General features: G+C 41.4%; 1 protein-coding gene across 1 annotated transcript in view; it reads right to left on the bottom strand.

The window, feature by feature from the left end:
• The window catches only part of LOC138602007 (matrix metalloproteinase-17-like), a 90,846-nt gene that overhangs the window by 36,338 nt on the left and 31,543 nt on the right, over positions 1 to 22,965 (bottom strand). The window contains exons 2-4 of the mRNA XM_069673368.1: positions 20,779 to 20,911; positions 20,463 to 20,598; positions 3,057 to 3,343 (exon numbers count right to left, since the gene is read on the bottom strand). Coding sequence (XP_069529469.1) covers positions 3,057 to 3,343; positions 20,463 to 20,598; positions 20,779 to 20,911 — 556 coding nt within the window. The remainder of the gene's footprint in view (positions 1 to 3,056; positions 3,344 to 20,462; positions 20,599 to 20,778; positions 20,912 to 22,965) is intronic.

The raw sequence follows: 22,965 nt of genomic DNA, 5'->3' as shown, positions 1-22,965 counted from the left end.
TCAAATCTCCCTCATTCAGTCACAGCTTCGACTGGTAAGCTGACCTTGAGCTGGTATTGTTGTGTCATACTCTAACAGCATCCTTTACCTGTCATTTGTAATTGGTGTTTAAACTTTTCAGCCGAACATCTCTCATGCACCTCTCCCCCTCTCCTCTGCTGTCCACCCATCTTTCAAAAAGAAGGGATGATCAGAGGTAGTGAGCACAGGAGAGAAAAAGGTCATTTTAAGTTCAGTCATCCACAGAGAGGAAGACCAAAGAAAGCAAGTCAGAGAAAAGGAAAAGAAAAGGGGAGTGAATGATTTATGCTGTCATTCGTGTGACCGCACTGAGACAGCCCCTGCCTGACGATGCATTCAGAGCGTCTTGATCACTCCATCCGCTCATTTCGTTCGGATGAGTGGACCTGTAATGCTCCCATGCCCTTTCTTGCTTGTCACCTCCCTCTCTTCCATCCTCCCTCTCTTTTAAAAAAAAAAAAAAGTAGAGGACAGTTGGGAGAATTCAGGATGATGAGGTTCTTATCGGAACGTGACTATCTGGTCACGTTTTGAAAAATGCTCCTGTTGTGCCACCAGTAATTTCCTTTTGCACCAGAGTGAACACAGACTCAGCAAAGGCTCTGGAATCCACAATCATACATAAGATAACAAGCACACAGACGGTTCAGCAGGAGTGCGAAGAGGAGGCGAGTGAATGATGATCTCTGCGGCGAGTGAGTGAATGCATGACAGAGTGAAAGGATGAATCAGTGAGAGTTGGGAGGTCACAAAAGCAGTGTTGTGTTTTCCAAAGCTGCCCAAGGATAACAGATATTTCTAATATAAGCTTTTCTGCATTTGATTGGCAGGGCTGATTGAATTCCATTTCGAGCCGCTGCCATCCTGTCGTCATTTCAAACTCGCAGATCTCCCTTAGCGGGTAATCACACTCTTTGAAAACTGTTTGATGAAAGACATTTGGCCAGATCATTCAGGATAACAGTGAATAAACCAATCTATTAGCCCCACACAGCACAAAGCAGAGACACACTGAATGAATACGTTTCACTGGAGGCAGCCAAACACAACACTGACAGTAATAACAGACTTAATAATGAAAAGCACCACGGATAATTATTCATATTATAATTCATATTCTTATCATAATAATGATACATAATAAATAACCCTTGCTCTGTGTTAATAAGCCATCTGATGAACTTATAGCGTCGGCTCACCAAAATTAATAGAATAACAAAACTCTATTTTGCATAGAAATAATTATATTCTCAAAGTTTGCCTGCCGCTGATGAATATTCATGAATCTTTGCATTGATTTTTCAAGCTATAATGTAAATTGGCACTATACAGGCTTTGAGAGCATGTGATGAATTTGTGTCAGACCGACACCCAAATAGTCCTGAACACAAAGATACTTACTTCAACAGAACCAATGATGAAGAGTTGAGTAGCAAATTCTTGTATTTGCGAAACTGGAACCAAGCTGGGCACTTAGATGTAAGAGCTTAAGCGATTTAATGATTATTATGTTGATGATTAATTTTCTGTCCATCCACTTAGGCATTAATCATCGAAGCACTTCAACATAATTCCGCAGTAACCTTACTATTGGAAAAAATAATGTCCCTGTTACTGAGGGCGTTAAATAGATTTCCCTGTCACCGCATTCTCAATGTTGCAATTATTTGAAACACAAAAAGGTTTCCAATAAAAGGCTTGAGGCTACCAGAGTATCACCTGAGGATAGCAGGTGATTGATTCCCAACAAGAGGAAACCTTGGGGTTACTTGTAACATGGTAAACTCAGCTAGCTACATAAACTAAACATAAACAATACAATACATAAACAATGACCATTAATCTGCAATTAGCTGTCTGTTACATATTAACGCATTATATTGTCGTTGGGGGTGCATTAAAATGAGTTAGCATGCATGCAAAGAAGTTGAAATGCATCTAAAAGAAAAATGGTTAAAGTAAATAATATGTGGTTAATATGACTAAAATGGACAAATGTTTGAAAGTTAACTAAAAGTAATAGACAAACAGTTGAAACAGTTTGCTTAAAGTAATAGATAAATGGTTGGAATAGTTAGCTTAAAGTAATATATTACTACTTGAAATAGTTAGCTTAAAGTAATAGATAAACGGTTTAAATAGTTAGCTTCAAGTAGTAATGCTTGAAACAGTTAGCTTAACGTAATAGACAAATGGTTGTAATAGTTAGCTTCAAGTAGTAATGGTTGAAACTGTTAGCTTAACGTAATAGACAAATGGTTGAAATAGTTAGCTTCAAGTAGTAATGCTTGAAACAGTTAGCTTCAAGTAGTAATGCTTGAAACAGTTAGCTTCAAGTAGTAATGCTTGAAACAGTTAGCTTAACGTAATAGACAAATGGTTGAAACAGTTAGCTTAACGTAATAGACGAATGGTTGAAATAGTTAGCTTCAAGTAGTAATGGTTGAAACTGTTAGCTTAACGTAATAGACAAATGGTTGAAATAGTTAGCTTCAAGTAGTAATGCTTGAAACAGTTAGCTTCAAGTAGTAATGCTTGAAACAGTTAGCTTCAAGTAGTAATGCTTGAAACAGTTAGCTTAACGTAATAGACAAATGGTTGAAATAGTTAGCTTCAAGTAGTAATGGTTGAAACAGTTAGCTTAACGTAATAGACAAATGGTTGTAATAGTTAGCTTCAAGTAATAGACAAATGGTTGATATAGTAAGCCTACAGTAACAGACACACGGTTAAAATAGTCAGCTTAAAGGAATAGATAAATGGCAAAAATAAATTATGCGTGAAGGAGGAAGCTTAACATTATGGAAAATTCTTTAAAAAAGTGAGCGAAATATAGCTTAATGAATACATTTTAGAAACATTGACAGAAGTGATGGACAAATGGTTGAAAAATGTATTTAAAAGTGTTTAAATAGTATTTATTGCTTAACATTTAAATCATCTGTTGGAGGATATAGCTGGACAATGGCCAAGGCCCTTCTGCTGTGTAAACACAAACACTGTGGATTAATAAGGTAGATAAGAATGTTAATTACCTGGAGATCTGAAGGTCCAGGCCTCGTCATCATCAAAGTGTGTATCCCCAGCTGTGAACCTCTCTCCAGGGAAAAATGCATGCGCCACGGTGCCCCCTGGCCCATCAAAAGGATATCCATCATCGTGGTCCGCCTTTGTGAAGTCAATTTGAATGTCTGCATCACTTCCTGCCACCTCGTGGAAGTTAAGTGGTGAAATGTCACTCCAGACCTTCAAGGCGTAGTACATCAGGGCTCGAACAGTGTCCCTGCCCAGTAAGGCCGAATCCTTAGGGAAGGTCCTCACTCTGAGACAAGAAAGGGAGAGATGGAATATGTTACAAAAACAAGAGAAAAGAGGGGGTGAGGAGCAAGAAAAGAAGGGCATTGGGGAGTTGAGAGAACAAGAAAGGAGATCAGTGAAGAGGAGGCTGATGAAGGACGTAGAAGGGAGACTTGACAGGGGAACAAAGTGAAAGTGGAGACAAGAGAAGAGAACCGAGCAAAATTATAGGAGAAAAATGATGATTGACAAGAAACAAGGAAAGAATAAAAGAAAAATTAAAGGAGGAAAGGCTAATGGAGGTAAAATCTGTGGGAGGAGACAAGGGAAGAGTAAGACTGTATGGGTGACAGACTTGAACATGAAGATGGAGAAGAGACTAGAAAAGTTAAAGTCAGGGAAAGAAGGCGCTGAGCACAGGAAGCAGAAGGGGAAAGGGAACAGAGGCGCTGCTATAGACAACAAACAAACAAACTTTGTTTTTCATATCTTATGCGATTCCATCGGTTTTTGCATTTCATGGCTAGGTGCTCCTGCTGCTCACATATATTGATAATAAGTTGAGAATACAATGTGCATTTGAAGAGATTGTGGCGTCAGCTCGGAGGAGAACTCATCTGTATTTTCCTTTCTTTTTCATTCCATATTTCATTTTCCTACTTCCTCTCATCACAGTGTCATCTCTCAAGCTATTTCCTTCTCTCAGCCCCAGTAGAGACAGGACAAGAATAAACAGAGAACTACTCAGATGCACTAAGTTTGTCTACCCACTCTCCCTCCATATCTCCTTTCCTTCTTTATTCTCTTGTTGTCTCTCTTATTCCCTTTATCTTTCTCCATCCGGCAGTCTTGCCTGCCTACACTCACCTTCTTTCTCCCTAAATAGGTTTGTTTAAATTGGGCCAAACCAGAACACTCTGGGACATTTCATTTGAGTGTAGGATTGGCTCTTAGCATAGAGAGACTATCGCCTTTTTGACCACCAAAACCAGCTTACACCAGGTTAAACTGTCCTGATAACGCTTCCTGTTTTTATTTTCAATAAAAAATCTGATTGCCCAGTTTCATATTACTTTATTCTACTTACTTCCAACCTAATGTACATTATATATTAACATGTTTAAGGTGTTTAGGGTCATCCAGGTAGCTTATTATGCTAAGCTGCACTCCTTGTATTGAAGAGCCTGATATCATTGAAAATCTTTAGTGTTCTGGGGTTGTGACTTGCATGAAATGAGACAACACTGTAACTCAATCAAAACAAGGAGCACATATATGGATATTGATTCACATATTGATTGTCAGGCTGACCTGTGGGCTAGTTTAAAGCTACAAGGTACACAGAATAATCGAGTTCCACGAGCTGGTGCACGAAAACCTCGGGACAGCATCAATTCTTTCAGTTGTACCCGAGCCGAATAAAAATGAGCTCCGCCAAAGCACCTGCGCTTCTTATTTATGCTGCAATATGCACGGACGAGGAAATGAAAGTGAGGATGAAAATCTTGGTGAAATGGTGATTGCAGCGAGTCAGCAACAAGGACTGTAAACTGTGGAGGGGGAGTTGGAGGTGAGCGCGCTTCAGCTGAGCTGTGACTTTTCAGTATCAGTGGATAAACAGGCTAATGAATTACTTCTCTCTTACTCTGGAGATAGCACGCTCTGTTTTCTGTTTGGACTGCATTTGAATGTGTTTATCTCCAGGATACATTCATTAACTTCATTTCAGCAATAACTAAGCATGAGATCAAAGTCTTTATATCAGACGCAGTATAAGATTTTATCTCTGAACTGTCAACAGAAACATTCAACTTCCAGTGGATGTCAAACTGAGGAAGCAGAGAGTCACACAGTATGTTGCAGGGCGGCATAATGACTGGGACATAAAATGTGGTGCAAAGCTTAAGTAGACTTATCGAATAAAATTGATAAATGAATAATTTCATTAACGAACAATGGCCCAAAAGAGTGCTCTGATCCTAGCAAGGCTATTAAGATTCAACGAAAGCTTTTACTGCCTGGGGCATGACAACCACTTTACCTTAAGATGTCATTAAAGTGGCGGATTCACAGGAAACAATGAATCTTTTAAATATTGTAAATAAAATAGAAGAAGCAGCAGCCAGGCAACACGACTCCTGCACTCTAGCAAGGTAACCAACTCCATGGGCCCTGCTGAACAGTAGTATTTCTGACATATAGCTGCTTATGGTGTGTGTACAGTAGTAATAAAACACACTGTTATCATCAGTAGTAAGAGCTTTTAAATCAAAGTGGCAGTAAACAAGATGGGATTTTTACCCCCTTCACAGCGCGAATACAAATCTAATCTCACAACAAAAATACAACAAAAATGTCATTATGTTTGGTCCGTTAATGCCTGGCCCACACTAAAAGATTTTTAAAATCTTAACAGATGTTGAAAATGTGAGAGAGCCCACACATGATAATCATAGATTTAACAGTTTTACTCCTGTAGTGAGTGGAGAGCAACGATTACGCCAAAACAGCTCACCACACACTAACAGATTCATTCACCAACAGTCCCACTCTCAACACTGGAAATCAAATCAAACGAGACTTTAGAGTAAACAAACATGGCGGATGGCGGGCAGGAAGAACTGGCGGTGATAGTTTTTGGACATTTACAGAAAAATTCATGGATGAAGTGGTGGAGACGGCTTGGCAAACTGGGAGCATAAAGTAACATGTACAGCGCATGGGCATTATTGCTCAGATGACATCGGGGTTTCCCCCACACAACAGGATAATGGATCGTAAATATTGAACATGTTTAACATTTACGATTTTAAATCGGTACGGCCACAACAGCCTTCTGAGCAGATCTTGGGAAGTAAAACCACTCTTAACAGACCTCACACCACAGGAACATCTGGAGAGATCATCTTTAGAACCATCAAAAAATCAGGACTTTGCAAACGATTGTCGGAAGAGGGTAGTGTCTTGTAGTTTGTACCCCGCTTAAGACAAGCCTGCACCAACTGTGGGACTTTTAAACTCCATGTTTCAATCACAATAAACTAGGGCTGTCAAATGTAACGTGATAATACCGAGTTAACGCACATTCCCTTTAACGGCACTGATTATTTTGACGTGATTAACACATGCGCGTTCTATCATTATGACCCTCCGCCCACCCTGTAGTTTGTGAAATCAGGAAGCGATGCAGCGGTAATGTTGTGGATAACAAGCAGAAACAAACCTCTGCTAGATGTTTCTCTGGACAAAAGTTATTTGTATTCACTGTCGATGTAAAGTATGTCGTGTCTTAAATACCACTTGCTGGCCAAGCACACAGCTGATGCAGGGAGCCCCAGGTTGTGAAAAATAAAGTGATTAAACTTTTACTAAAATGATGGTATTTTTATCTACTACTGCAGACTCATGACTTACTACTTAGGAATGTTACATTCAGGTCATTATGCCCGTCTGTTGCTTGTTGGGCTTCAGTTCGCCATGTTGTGCTTTCAGCATATTTTCTGAGCATGCAGTACCTTTGAGGTTATTCTGTAGAATGTTCTGGACAGTATGTGTCATTGTTTGGAAATGTCGCAATAATAATTAACATACATTTGCATAAAGGAAGCATATCTGTCCATTCCCATGTTGATAAGAGTATTAAAAACATCTCTTTAAGGTACATTTAAACACAACAGGTAAAAAATGTGTGATTAATTTGCGATTAATTACGAGTTACCTATAGACAACCATGCGATTTATCGCGATTAAATATTGATTGACAGCCCTACATTAAACATTCAGGTCATAAAAAGGTTGTAAGACTTTTACATAAAAGGCCCTGTGTCGTCCTCATCACTTCTTTTGTGGAAAGTGGCACCTCAAAAGCCAAGTTCCTGTTGAAAAAATAATTTGTTTGACGTTTGTTTTAACGTCTTGAATTCTTCATGATTAAGAACATCTCGGTAAGTACTGGTGACTCATCCCTCATCTCCCGACTGAAGCTCCTCCGCCGCAGACACAGTTCTTTTCTTGCACTCTAACTAGTTCAGGATCTCTGGTCGTGGTGTAGGTACAGCAGCGGTTTATAATGAGGGTTTCAAGGGTTCATTTATCATTCTTGGCTCTTTAACTTTCTCCCTCTTCCGGTTTTAAGACCATTGGGATTATAACTGCAAAATAAAAGCAACATGAGCTGCAGATTCATTCATTTATTCTTAAATTGAATAGGAGGCTAAATGTCTGTCAATGTGTGTCAGAGAAAAAAAAGAGTGCACTGCCATTGTGAGTATATTTTTGCGCACGCTTCCAATTGTATGTGGCGCTATAAATTGTGACTCAACTTTCATCTGCATTCACCAATTTAAGATTATATTGTTCGTCTTCTTGTTATTAATTTCAAGATAACAACCAACTATATTATTTCAGAAGAACAAGCGGTACGTGTCAAATCTGCGGGGAAACAAAAGAAGACAAAATAATGAGCGAGGAGAGAGAGACGGAATTAGATAGAAAACAGAGAGATGCTTTAATAAGAGACAGAGTGAGAAAAGATGGAGTAAAGGGCAGAAACACAGACACTCTCCTATGGCAGAAATATTTCTGACAACTCCCCACGGCTTCTTCTTCCACATTTCTAACTTTAGTCAGAATCAGAGTTTGTTCTCCCCGAGAATGACGGGTCCTTAAGTTTCAGCGTTTCTGCAGGCTACTCCACTCAGAGGGATCAGTGATCACACAGACACGTTTCCATCTCTGACAGAGCATCTGATGTCTCCTTTTCCTTACCCGCAAAAAGATGTTCCTCATTACAAAGGCTGTTTTAAAAAAGATGGCTGGTGTTGAAGTTGTAAGGCAGTGCGGGGCTGACAGTTTGAGAAAGAGATAGGTGGAAGTGGGGACGGGCAAAAGTCATGGTTGGAAAAAGTGACATTTTTTAAATAGCCCTTTCTTCAATGTGGATTTTTATCAACTTATATTAAAAGACATTCGGAGAAATTGATTACTTGCCTTCCATAATAAATGGAAGTGTTATCTATGAGTAGTAATAGAAACTTTATTATCTTAGCCTCCGTTGAGTCCAATCGTTGCATCCTTTTGAATCAGGATATATTCACACAGTGTCAGCTATGAATCAAAACCTTAATTGGATGACTTTTCCCATAAACACTGCAGAGGACGATGTGATTTGTTGCCACACAGCCCTGAGCGGTGTCTTCTTTTTAGGCTGAACGGATACTCGGCAAGCTGCAGATGGTTAGGGAAGCCTGTATGTAGCCTGAGAGGCGATTCCCAGGGGCAGCAGACAGTCCTATTACAACACCTGCTGCTGCTTCTGCTAGTTATTTCGCTCAGGGTGCATGGTGTTTTTTGATCTAGATCTTCCCAGTGCTGCATTAAATAGATTATAATGGCTGGACAGCGAGAGGACGCTGTTCAGACAGATTTTAGTGAGGTTTTTTTTTAGTATAAGGAGGACAACACTGGGATTTTGAAAAGTGAAGTGGCATGTACAATAGGTTTAAAATGCAAATGTCACCCTTTTGAAACCCAAGAACATCCACCCAGATGACCTTTAGTAAAACTGGTTTAAAAAATCCTGCAATATCTGTGCATGGAAACTACTGTATGGTCACGTTAAGAGAAGGATCGCTGCTAAGGTAAATCAGCTGTGGTTAAAGGTATTGTCACAGTCCCTCCTCCGTGACGCCCGAGGGGTGTTCTACGAAGCAAGTTCAACATACCCAGCTTAGGGTAAGCTGGCTCGACAAAGCCTCGAGCAGCAGTTAGAGATAACAAGTATCACAAAGGTGGTTATGAACTGTCTCTGTTAATCCAGGCTTTCTGCTGCAGGCTCTGTGCGCGCTCACAGAAAAAGGGCCGCTTTACGCGTCATTTGGCGCCTCTTCCGCACAAAAAAGGAGCGATCATCAGCTTTCTGCTTCAGTCAGACTGTTTAAATGAGAAGAAATGAAAATTTATTACAATAAAAGCCAACACTGCTGCTGCAAATAAGGCGAGAGAGGAACGCTGCAGGAAATTATTGTGTTTATATGTAAATCAATGTATTTATTTCACCACACGAACGATCTCAGTGCATCCCGTTTGTTTCTAATAAAACAGCTACACATAGAACAACTCTTTAACTTTAACAATAATAAACATGATTTCAGTAGCATAGTCAGGAACCAAAGCAGGCGTGTAAAACGGACTTGGCAGCAAATAAAACCATAATCCAGTGTCTTTAGATGCTGTGACCTTGACGGTCTTTTACTTTATGGATGATCTGCTGAAATATAAGTGTTAATTTTACCCAAAGCAAACAGGTAGAAGCGAGAAGAGGGAGACTGGAGGGATGTTCTTGTTAAATTCATCACTAACTGAATGCATAGGCTCTGCGATGTGATGCATACAGTAAGTGCTACCGGCACAGCTTCGTTCTGTGTCTTTACATGTGGAACGTGACGTTCCAGAAGTCTCCCTATACACATACACTCAGCTGAGGAGCTGTATTACCCACAGAGAACATCGTCAGGACTCTATTAATGAAAGGGCAGCGCTTTACAGCCGATTTTGACTCTGCACATAACCTGGTCGGGACTTTGCAGAATAAGTTACCATGGTGATCTAGCTACATTAAAAGAGAACCAGCTTCATGACACCTTGGGTTTAGGCTCAACAGACCCGGCTTACCCACTAATCTCACTTTGCAGTACACTCCTCTGGTGTGTTTTGGCTTTCCCCTCACCCTTTTGCCCTCTGTCTCTTTCACTCTCAGCACACCTGCCCTGGATCTGCAATCAACACGCCAGCCTGCCATCAAGCTATCACCGCCTCCTACAACAACCCTGCACGGACAGACACTCCCTGTGGGATCGTTGTCCCATACACGGTGTGTCTGTGTGCCTCATGTCCAGCTCTAGTTTAATCTTTTGCCTGCCTGATTTGCTTTCCTTGTTTGCCTGCCTGTCGCCTTGACTTACACTTGTTCTTTGTGTCTCCGGGATCCTCGGTTTGCCAGCCTGCCTCGCCACTTCACCAAACCCGTCTGCCAGCCACTTCCTCCCGGATTACTCCCCCACTCCTCAGGCCAAACTCCAGCCAGCCCCCTTCACTACTCTCCTGCCAGCTCTTCTAGATAAAGCAGTTATTTTACACCCTACCTGTTTGTCTCTCTGTATCTGGGTTCAGCCTAAACTCATGATGGGCATGGGTGCCCTCGGAACCAATCGGCTGTCATCTATTAACAATATAGAGCAGGGGCCAACTTTTCAGGGCTTCCGGTGTCACCAGCAGTTAGCAATAAAAGAATCCAGCTAAGACTTCCTTTTCTGTAAGTGGCCATTTTTCACAGTCCAACTAGCAACTTGAGAAGCGCAAAGGCAGTTGGAGGTGACAGACGACTTCTAAGAGCAGATTGTTGGCTGCACTTGCACGCAGATGTCCGTATATAATGATTAATAAAAAGGCTATAACATCACCAAACGATAGCCAATGGTCTTTGGATTGAATTGCTTCTTCAACTCCCCACAAAGACTGTTTTCCTCTGTACAGCCAAAGTCTGCTGCATTTATATACAAATGTGTTGGTCTGTGTTGGTGCTGGATGTAAAGTTTTAATATTACAGAACAGTTAAATATAGATGCAGTTTGTAGGGAAACTGGGCTTACATGCTTGCACTCGTGTCAGTGAAACACACAGAGTTAGTATTTCAGTAATCTCTGTTTACAGATTCTAGATAGAAATGTAGAATCTGTAGGCAGGGACGTGGATTTCTGGGATGGCAAATGTTCTGGTTTCCGTTTGTAGTCCGCTTTTAGTCCGAGTAATAACAAACACGTATCAGAAGGCTGCGGCGTATGCAGGAAAAACAGTCCGTGTGGAGAGCAAAAGCAGGCAGAACTAAATCTGCCGGCTCCCATCAGCGGCTATCTGACGATGATTTAGCTTCTTATTAATCTCTATAAACAGACACCTGCATGCTAACAGCTAACAATCTCTAAAATTCAACTTGAGATAAATTCCCTGACGCGGCGTCACAAAAGCTGTTCAGATTTCCCGACTTCCTCGAATGCATCCGAAATTTTTCGATCCGACCTCCGCTCAACAAACGAGCATTTTAAAAGTAGTTTTCTTCTCCTCCTGAGGACAGACCTGACAAAGCTTTATTTTTACTTTTTACTAATCTGCATCATGATGTTGAAATTTCTGACCCGTTAATTAAAGTCAATCACAAGAAGAACTGTTTCTTTTCCTGTAAACAATGCAGCACGCGGAAAAGGAAGTATTTTATGGCTAACCGCCGGCTACACGCCCCGGCATGTTCACCGTTGCTTTTGGGATCCGACATTGGTATTTCAGTAAAAGAGAAGGCGAGTAAAGGTTCCTGATTTCAGCTCTAAATGCAACCACCCAAAGTCCTGTTTCATAACTATCTTACTCAAATGACACAACAGAATATGTGGTGTGGGGATGAGTAAGAGACAGGTCTGCAATCCAACGTGCTTCTTCTGCCAAAGATTAGGAAAAATGATTTGACAGACTTTGAAGTTAGCCGGATGGAGAGACGGCTGATTAAGGTGGACTTAATTTTCTTGACCTATTTAATTCCATGGCACGATTTCAACTTTCATTTGACAAACGAGAAAGAGCAAATGAGGCTGTGTGTAGATAAATGTGTGTGTGTGTGTGTGAGTGCTACATATGTATGAGCTTAGGCTGATCTGGAAAGACACAAACTATTGCTCGCACAAGTACACACAGACACAATCTCATACTTTTCACCTGCTTGACTTTTCATTTCAATGTCGTTCTTACAGACCTTTGCACGGGCAGAGTGATGATTCAGATGAAGAAGAGAGAGAGAGAGAGAGAGGGAGAGAGAAACAGATGAAGAAAGCTCTAAGACTCTTTTGCTGTCCCCGCCTTCAGCCTCTCAGCAGGCTTTCACCTCCCGTGGCTCCGCTCCTCCACAGAGACATGAGCCGACATCAAAAGTGATGCTAAAAAGTACACGCGCACACACAGGCGCACACAAAATATTATTCACCTCCTGTGCTCTGCTACCCTCCGCAGACATAAGCTGATTACCGTGAAAATTGAAAGCTCACACGCAGGTGGTGATTCAGGTGCTCATATGCATTTTGAGCTGCACACATGTAGCAGCAGAAACACTGAAAAGCACTCAAAAAAATGAAAAATATTTCCCCGACAGAGACACACTTCTGCTGCGCGAAAGCAAAAACTCCTTGTACTTCTCTTACACACACACACACACACACACACACACACAGGCGATGACATTCAGGCTGAAGATGAAAGACATTAAATTAAAAGGCTCTGCATGATTCTACTCTCTCTCCACAAATCTTTCTCACCCCCTTTTCAGTCTCATTCCTCCCTCATTCTCCGCCTGTGCTGACTATCACAGTGACCAACTCTGAGCTACTGATGGGAAACTTAAGAAAAATGTAATGGGCCTCTAATAAGATAATACTCAATATTATAGTTATTCTTATTCTTCAGGTTCCAACAAGCAATTTCACAGGTTGGTGGCCTCAAATGGCGGCAGAGAGATGAATGCTGAAGCCTTCAATAGCGTGGGATTGTTCGGTTTGGTGTCAATAAAGTCCTCTGGCAGAACTGCTTTGTGATAAGTACACAATGATAGATTTGTGATTGACCAATAACAGAGGCACTTCACAAACGAGGCAAACTCAAGGTGCAGTGAAGAGAAGGATTTCAACAATCCTTGTGAAGCTTGTGACTCAAGGTTACAGGCAATAAATAACAGACTCTTTCCTGTACACCTTCTACTCATCTACTTTTTCTTATTAACGATGTAGTTTCAAGGGCACTGGTGTTTAATGTAAGATGCCATTACCAGTGACACTAAAATGATAATTTTGAGTCAGTGTTTCAATTTGGTTTAAATCTAGCAATGATAAAGTATAAAGCATATTGTGTTGTTTTCTCATTAAAAGTAGGCCAAGAGTGCTTTATTTGGATTTTAGTTGAGGCTTTTTTGGCAGCGTCAGTCATTGGTTGCTCCACCACTTTAGTCCAATATGAATCACCATCAGGTCACATTTAAATTTGAGCAGCACATTGGGTTTTTACTGTTGTTTGTGTTAACTGCTAATAAGCAAATGTTAGCATGCTAACCAGCAAAATAATGTACACAATCATATTTATCTAACGTTATTAAACTTACTAAACATCAACATTCTTATTTTGAGCATGTTAGCAAAACTGACATTAGCATTAAGCTAAAAGCCCCACGTAGCCTATACAGTCATACTGCTCTTCTAGCATCGCCGTAGACTCTTTTAGCATCAATATATTAGCACCAGTTCCCTTACTCAAGCATCTTGTTCTAAGTTAGGTGCATAGCACCCATTGTCTCTTTAGCTGGATATTGAAAATGCCACAGAGCGCCCCTTCCTCTGTCCTTTCTGGTTTTAAGTGTTATCACTGAATCATGAAATAAAAGCACATGAATAATTCTGCGATTCATTCACTTTCCTTGGAGCGTCACCATCAGGGCAAACTGTTTTTTGTGTTTACTGCTAATAAGCAAAAGTTAGCATGCTAACCAGCTAAATAATGTTAGCTATGATGTTGATTATGGCTAACATTATTTAACTTATGTTGGGTGCATAGGCCCCGGTGTCTCTTTAGCTGAATGTTTTCCTTAAGAAGGGCTGAAGCAACCTCCAAGTGAAAAACTATTTTAGATTTTCTAAAATGCAGGTCAGAATGCCAAAATACACGGACATTTAATTAATGCAACTTACTTTCCTTATGTTTAAAATATAAATTAAATGGTTAAAGTTAATAGAGACTGAAAACCGGTTTGCTATGCTGTGCTATGCCTGGCTGTTACTGCCAGCAGCTTTATTACTACTGCTAAGTCCCATAGCTAGGTGCTTTTCAATACAGCTGGTGTGTTTCTTAACACTCTTAACCACTGCGAGCTATGGATATAATTAGTACTTTGATGGACCCCTGCTGCTGAGTTATGACTATGGCTACATTTAATGCTGTCATTACCGCCCGCCTTCGACTTTGAATACGGCTCTAATCACCATCAGAGGGTTTGGGGTTTTGGCGATAGCTACCACATGCAGGTCTTTGCTTTGGGTTTTAAGGTATGTTAATGCACGATCCTGCTGTGGACCAACTACGATTGCTTTTTAATGGTCATCCAGTATAGGATCATGTTCTTACATTGTTCCTTCTTGTTCTCAGTTGATTTAATTAATTAGAAAGATGATGTGCAAGTCTGAAGATTCTGATGACAGCTGGTAAATCTGAAATCCAGCTTAGAAGTGAGTAAAAAACGCCTATCAATCTCACTAAAAAGATGCAGAGAGAAGAGTAGCATCTTTCATGTCATGTTTTTGGCTTCTTTTCTTTGTTTCCTCCTCATTATCTTCATCGGGCCTCCCCATCTTCTCTCTCCTCTGCTCAGCTCACTACACCTATCTGTTTGAGTTATCAGCTGGGCTGCTAATGACTGCCAGGCTGTCTGCTGTGATAATGGCCTAACAATATGAGATAATGAGCTAACAGTGGGACATACTCAGCTGAGTGCAGAGAGCTTCATGGACGCGTGTTTAAGAGAAAAAAAGAAAAACATGTATGCAGGAGTTAAAAGAGGGATTAAGGGCTCAGACCTGGCACAATGACTCCTCGGCATCATTAAAAATATCATTTACTCATATTTCAATAAAAGAAAAACACCAGACTTGAATCAAATTCCCTCACATGAATAGCTACCCAGCCTTGCCGCTTATCTCTTTTCCCTCCATGAAATATCTGACACTCACTACTCACCACCTACTCGGCACATTTTCAGAACATAATGGTGTGATTGATGTGTGTGAACAGGCAGCAGAGAGTGTGAAGCGCCAGTCAAACGGACTATGTCAATCGTACCGAGGGCCGCTAAATCAGGAACGAGTGGGCGTACCTGCTTCTCCCTTTATGCTGATGTGATAATCTAATAAGCAATCGAAGCAGATTGAGGGTGCAGACCTGTGATTGATCGAGGATGCCATGACAACGCTATCTTAAATGCTCCAGGTACTAAAAGTCTGTTTCTGTGAATAACAAAGTTTTATTGGAGCTTGTAAATGCTTTGCAGTAACTTTAAACGCTTTGATCTCAAGTTAACACCTGGACATAAAGGATAGTAGTCTACTGAGAACCTGGTGGAAATAGTGCTCATTGTTTCCCACAGTAATGATTTCATAAGTGGGTAAAGTAATGGAGCGCACCTATGTCAGTTAACTTGTGGATTGTTTTGAATGTCATGCAGCCACTTTTTCTGCCTTTATTGATCGGCCAGCTGGAGAGAGACAGGACATATTGGGAGGATAGAGTTGGGGATGACATGCAGCGAAGGGCCGAGGGCAAACCTGCGACAGCTGTGTTGGGGACTGTAGTCTCTGTACATGGGGCACCTGCTCTACCCACTGAGCTAAACCAGCGCTCACTGTGACCACTTTTTTGGTGAGAGTTTATATACACCATTACCACCTGCCTAAAGATTTTTGGAGACTAAGTCCACCCCTTAATGGAAACAGTATTCCCTAATGGCAGTGGCCTCTTTCAGCAGGATAATGCGCCCTGCCACACTGCAAAAAATGGTTCAGGAGTGGTTTGAGGAACACAACGACGAGGTCAAGGTGTTGACTTCGTCCCTAAATTTCCCGGATCTCAATCCAATCGAGCTTCTGTGGGATGTGCTGGACAAACAAGTCCGATCCCTGGAAGTCCCACCTCGCAACTCACAGGACTTAAAGGATCTGCTGCTAACGTCTTGGTGCCAGACACCTCAGCACACCTTCAGAGGTCCAGTGAAATCCATGGCTCATCGGTAAAGGGCTGTTTTGACGGCAAAAGGGGGACCTACTCAATAATAGGCAGGTGGTCATAATGTTACGGCTGATTGGTGTATAAGTCAACTATAACTGAGCCAACGACCAAATGTTAGACTTACTTTAAGACTAGTTTTACCTTTTTGGAATATTTTTGCCGCAGTCAGTGAAACATCTTGCTCAGTAGTTTAAGTTGGCACCATGAGTGTAGTAGCAGCTACAATTAGCAAGGTTCTGTCAAACCCCCAAAAAGAGCAAACGTGAGTCTCCTCAATGACAAAAGCATCAGGTGCACAGTGAGGCCTCTAAATGGAAGTTGCAGATAAAACCTTGGACCTTGAGCACGAAAGCATTTGTGATTTGAATAACAAAGTCTTATGTCTGTTCTTTCCTCAATACATGTTAAAGGGCCAGTTTGCCGATCAACCTCAGTCCTATCGTGCTATTATGAGGAGCTAATGCCATTATGGTAGAATAAAAAATGCATATCCGCTCTGTGCCTTTTGAGGACGCTATCCGCTTCTCCACATCTGGCGGAGCCCAGGGAGCTCGCTAAACTACACTTCCTCAATCTAGGACGCCCGCCTCCGATGTCATGTCTCGTTTAAAATCGTCAAGTTTGAAATGTAGACTGCAGACACGAAGATTTTTTAGACGATCCACCGGTATATTCTCGTTGTAGATCAGATTCTGTAACGCTCTGAGTGATCAATGTCCTTGACTGGAAAACGGTAGTATTTCACTCCAGCGTCTCTTGCTGGGCCGTTCCTTTCAGAGGGAGGGGCGCAATGCATGCTGGGTGTTGTAGGAATGTAGAAAGGGCAAAACCACAAGCTGTTTGTACAACTTTCTTCACAGCTATGGCACCAATTTCAAATGTTATTGCTTCTATTGATTACAGAGAACACCAGCTTTGACTGACAGTGGCTTTTTCCAGGGGAGAATTGCTCCTCTAACATTACGCTATCCTCTGCAGTAGTATCGTTTTCTTTATAGAAGGGCTCTACAAAGTATCAACACACAATGGCTAATTAACACTGCCTTCCTACTTTTGGATTGAAATAATTAATATTGACATATTGATGTAAAATGTATGTTGCAGTGATATAAATACTTCCTGTTAATACCAACATTTAATACGTCTGTCAGATTGCATCTGCCTCATTAGCTGTTTTGCACATTATCTCCATTCAGTCAGCCCTGTTATTCGTCCGTATAATCTAATAAAGCAGAGATACCATGAAATATTAGATGATAAAAATACACTTCTGAACCAAGCCGTGGGGGAATTGCTATTCAAGTGCCACAACATAAGCTGAAGAAGACGGAAGCAGGAAGCACACCGGGAGAATTACAGAGGGGGCCAAATCTATGCAGAATATCAATGCTTTGTTATGGTGCTTTACTGAAAATCTGCACTGTATGGAAATCTCTCCGGATCTGAAGCCAGTGCACTGTTCTACAAATCTGAGTGCTGTGAATACAAAGGCGCTTCACTGGACTGAAGACAAACCTGTCTTATTTCAGAGAGGAGCGGGCTGACAGGAGCGTGCTGGATGATTGGCAGCAGTACAAAGAGAAAAGGAAAGTTAAAGCCCACCAGGAGGGAGGGAATGCTTACACACCTGTGCATAAAGGATACAGTGTGTGTGTGTGTTGCCTCTCGTTTCTTAAATTATAAGTCTATTCATATTCCACACACACTCACACACACTCTGGCCAACACACTCATGGCAGCTCATTGTTGAATCAGCCCTGATAGCTTGTGCGAATCAGCACAGAGCAGCTTTGTGTTTGACCGAGTCTCCCTCTAATGTCTATGCTATGAGTTCTCAGGTAGCAATGGACGCCCATCGATTTCACCAAGGGAAAACTCCAAAAACATCCGCTCTCCTTCACAAAAAACAGGGATACAAACGACCTCCTACACCATGAAAGGACTCATACACCTCAAAAGTAGCTTTTAACAAATACTAAGAGGCTGTAGGAACCGCTTGAAAGGCGGCTCTGAAAAGTTTGCATCATGCTTCTTCTGCTTCTCCACTACGCTTAAAATTGATTCCAACACTAAGCCCGAGTTGTGGGGGGAAAAAAGCATGCAAAACATCTGCAGAAACCTTTCAAAGCACTCTGCCGGCATTATCCACTTCTCTGCTATTGATCCTTGTGTTCAGTATATAGCAAGCTGTCCTCTCTTTCCCAATATCATTTAGTACGCTACTTCTGGAGGAACTTCTGACAGATATGGAGGTGATGATGTTGCAGTGTAGCAATATTGTTGTTTTGAACATATTTCCATATTTGCAATGGCTCTAGGCCACCATTTGAATCCATTATATAAACAAAAAAATGGATATACAGTTGAATAGTCCTTTAATTGCAGCACTACTACACAGGACTCTAAATGTCCCATTATGGATCTAATTAACTTCTGTAAACAACTTTCTGTACTTTGTTGCAATGGCGACGGAAGTTTGGCACGAAGCATCTTTTAATCACTTAAGGCAACGTTTTATTTTTCAAGTTAAACGAGGGATCTTTTTACCATCCTCTGAGAGGACAGATGTGTTTGTTGTTTATCAAAGTCTCTCTAATCAGCTTGGCATATTTGTAAAATGCCCTTCCTTAGCATTGATCTGGTGAGCAAAAGATTTCCAGCTTGAGCAAGAGACCTCTAATTTAATCTATCAGAGGATGCACAAATTGGGAGTTGGCGGGGGGGATTTGTGTCTTATTGCCGACTGCACTGCTCTGATGTGATGTGCTGGACTAAATCTGTACAGAACCACATCACACTCAGAGAATCAGAATGTACAAGTTACACGAAATAAACTCAGCTGGATTTTTGTCCTTATTATAATCCATACTAATCCTACTAATCCTACAATTTCTAAGTTCTTAAAGTAGAAGTTTGGTATTTTTAAACCTGGGCCCTATTTGTACAAATTTGTGTGTCCAAATGCCTCATAGGAACAAAAACTTTTGGAATCCATCCAGCAGATAGCTTCCACCGTATCCGCGATATGGACTAGGGCAATTGCGCCCGATCAAAGTACGTCCACTAAAAGTGCTTGTTTTTGCCACTAACAGGCTCAGATTGTTACTCCAGGTGTCCAACATTACGGAAATGATCCCTACAAAAGATCGTCCTATTTTTAAAGAGTAAGATCCTGTTTGTGTAACCAGAAACAGAAGTCACGCTCAAGGAAAAGTCTCGCTCTGAAATCCTGCGGGTGGCGAGATGTTACCTGAACAGGACGGTGGAAACGTGAGTTAGAGTTGGAGAGAGGATTTGTTTACGTAGAGGACTGCCAGCAAGAATATATTTGGTAAATGGACTGTAATTATATAGATTGCTCCCGTTGGCTATGCCACTGGGAGCAATTTGGGGTTTAGTGTCTTGCCCAAGGACACTTCGCCATGTAGCCTGAGAGGGCTGGGGATCAAACCTCTGACCTTCCGATTGAAAGTAGACCACCTCCACCACTGAGCCACGGCTGATTATTTACTGGATTTCAACGATGAAGATGAGGCATTTGAATTCGATGGCCAGGGGTTTCCATGGATGATACCTTGGACAATACACAGCGCTGTGCAACCATGTCGGAGGATTCCACCCTCTCCGATCAACAGGGCTGTGCTGCAGACTTTCTTTCATGTGCCCAACATAAACTGGAGGAGGCGGCCAAGACCACAGGGACCTAACGGGCAACTATCTATGAGTAAGTAAACCTTGCATATTTACATGCATTTAATTTCTTTACTTAGAAATGTCACAGTTTCTGGTTACACAAAAAAAAATCGTACTCTTTAAAAAAAGGACGATCTTTGTAGGAATCATTAACATAATGTTGTCGGACACCTGGAGTAACAATCTGAGCCTGTCAGTGGCAAAAACAAGCACTTTTAGAGGACGTACTTTGATCGGGTGCATTTTCCCCAGTCTGTATCACGGCTACGGTGGAGGCCATCCACTGGACCGATTCTGAAGTTTTTGTTCCTGTGAGTCATTTCGACACACACATTTGCACAAATAGGGCCCAGGTTTAAAAATACCAAACCTCTACTTTAAGAGAGATACCAGGACAACCAATATGAATCACTTTAAAACATTTGTTGGTGACACACAAAATGACTAGCTCTCTCTTGAGTACCCAAATAATATGACAATGGTCTATTATCTGCTGGCATGAGTAGTAAAAAGTGCAACCGATTAAAAGTCTAATTTAAAACTGTAAGTATTCTAGTGTCAGGTAGAATTTATATTTCCTTGTTACCTACCTCCAGGATAGATGCCTCTTATTCCATTTGTTCTGAGGAGTGAGGCCTCGTTTCCTGCGGCCCACTGTCCCCTCTCCCTCTGACACATCTGGCAGAGAACATCTGGGTGTTTTCATTAAGCCTAGGGTGGCTTGGTCTGGAGGGGAGAGAAGAGACGTTGTTTCAGAGATCCTCATTTGACTCTTTAGAAATTCTTGAGGCTATAATTTTATGTTTTCTTGATTGGATTGACTTCAATTGTCATATTATATATATTTTCCTCCAGCATGCCAAAGAAGCAACTATCCCACATGATTCCCCAAACGCTCCCACATACCGAAGACTCCGGTCTCCTTCAGCCCTCCGAACTTCTGCATGGCTTTGATGGCCTTGGTCAGGGCCTCCTTGGTCTGGAGCTGGCCAGTCACTGGGTCAGGGGGCGGGAGGTAGCCAAACTTGCTCAGCCAGTCCTGGAAGGGAAACGGTAGACGCAGAGTTCAAAGGTCAACCCAGGCATTTCAAGGACTTTAAGTATCCCAAAGCAGCTGAGAAGGCCTGACACCTTCTGTACAGTCTATATGGATACTTTGTATCTATGCACATAGACACTCAGGTTATGTGAGAGGATGTGAGTGTGCACATTAAAAACAGGTGTGGGACGTATCTGTGTCTCTGGTGATAATTAATATACAAACTATGTGAATGTATGTGACATGAATTCAAAGATGCACTTAATTGGCTTAAAGAAACATAGTCCTGCAATAAGAGAAGCATGTATATGAAGGATAAACCAATGAAGCAGCTGCCAATCAAAGCAGCCCTGCTGACTGCATTGTTCTGACTGATGGATGCGTGCAAGCTGCAACTTTAGTGCCGATCTTTTCCTCTCGCCTTTTGTCCCCTGAGATTTCCCTTGGTCTGCTGTTTTCCTCTTTTCTCTCTCGCCTTCATCCATCTCAGCTCAACCAAAGCCGCCTCCTCTCCCCTCATGATCTAACAGCCAATAAGAGATGGCAGATTTTAAATAGGTTTTTGATCAGCGCTCATCAGAGGTGAGTGACACAGATCGATTGCAAGGCAACCCTTCTGTAAAGACAACGCTGGCAAAATCCCATTAACTCTTCGCTTGAGCTCTCTGCTGGCTGATATTCGCCTCCTCATCCTTGGGATTGCCATCCCTGCAGAGGGCTGGGAAAAGGTTTGCAGGGAAATTAAATTGACCCTTAGCAACAACAGGCATGATGAGAAACAACAACAATTTCCTGAACGAGTTTCTTTAACTTTTACTGTAAAGCCTGGGGCGAGCGTGCTGGTTAAAGAGTCTAAAAGGAAGCGGGGAAGTGAAATTGACTCTATGAATCAAAAAGGAATGTGATGGCGCTTTTTTCCAAAAGTTTTCCAATTACGTTTTCTGTCGTTGGTCTTTTAAAGTGGAATCAGTGGAAGCACTCACCAATGTTGCAAAAGATGGGCTAAGAAACAGCAGAAGTCAGATAATTGAATCGGTTTTACCAAACTCCCATGCGATCGTAACCTACTGTAAATGGAACAATAAAATAAATGGTTATCTTCTGAATAAGTGGTCTGTAGTAAACATCCATCACAATTCAGAGACCGTTGTCATGTCCCAAATCTGTGATCATTGTAAGCATTTTTAAGCATAAAGTCTTGGAAATGTTTGTGCTGTGCAGAAAGGAAAGTGCTGCTCATAGCTGAAGAAAAGTTTCATAAAAGTGTGAATGATGGTGAGAGAGCTCCAGAAAATACTGGAAACAAATACGTTTTAAAACCTTGGAGAAACACTTTTGTGTTTAAAGCTCCTGTGAGGAGTTTTTCACTGGTTATGAAACAGACTGAAATTAATTCTGATTACTCTATAAGAGCTACAAAAGCAAACCAGACCATCAGCAACAAGATTGATTATTTCTATATAGTAATTTTTATTGCCTGAAACTGCTGGTGGGGGGTAGGTGCCAGACGAAGCCAGGGTACAAATTTAAAGTGAGTAATACATATGACTGTTAAAGACAGCAGGATGAGATTTTTTGTTAAAAAATACAACTTAGGCACGTACAGGATCAGCAAAGAGATAAAGGTACGGCTTTGTCCACAGGGGGCGCCAAAATCAACAAACCAAAGTTCCTCACAGCAGCTTTAATATTCTAAAGTCTCTGCAACTAACGACTAAATCAAAGATTTATCTGCTCATTATTTTTGATTAGTCAATTAGTTTTTATATTCTATAAATCATCAAAAAACTGTAAAGAGAATGACCAGATCATCCCCTAGAGCCAAAGATAAGGTATAAAATCATTGTGTGATCCAAGTCCAACACCCAATTATATTCAGTTTAATGCACTGAGTGGAAGCAGTGGGTTTTTGTCTCACTGGAGATGCCAAAACCATCAGAGAGGTTAGAAATGTATAAATTGATTATCAAAATAGTTGCAGATGTTTCTGTCAATCAACTGCTTGATCCATCCATTATCTATACCGCTTATCCTGTTCAGGGTCGCGATGGGGG

This window comes from Semicossyphus pulcher, unplaced genomic scaffold (assembly GCF_022749685.1).
Source record: "Semicossyphus pulcher isolate SPU_LCO1_2020_fin unplaced genomic scaffold, fSemPul1.0.p SCAF_22, whole genome shotgun sequence".
NCBI classification, from domain to species: Eukaryota; Metazoa; Chordata; class Actinopteri; order Labriformes; family Labridae; genus Semicossyphus; species Semicossyphus pulcher.
This window is presented reverse-complemented; position numbering and strand designations above follow the sequence as displayed.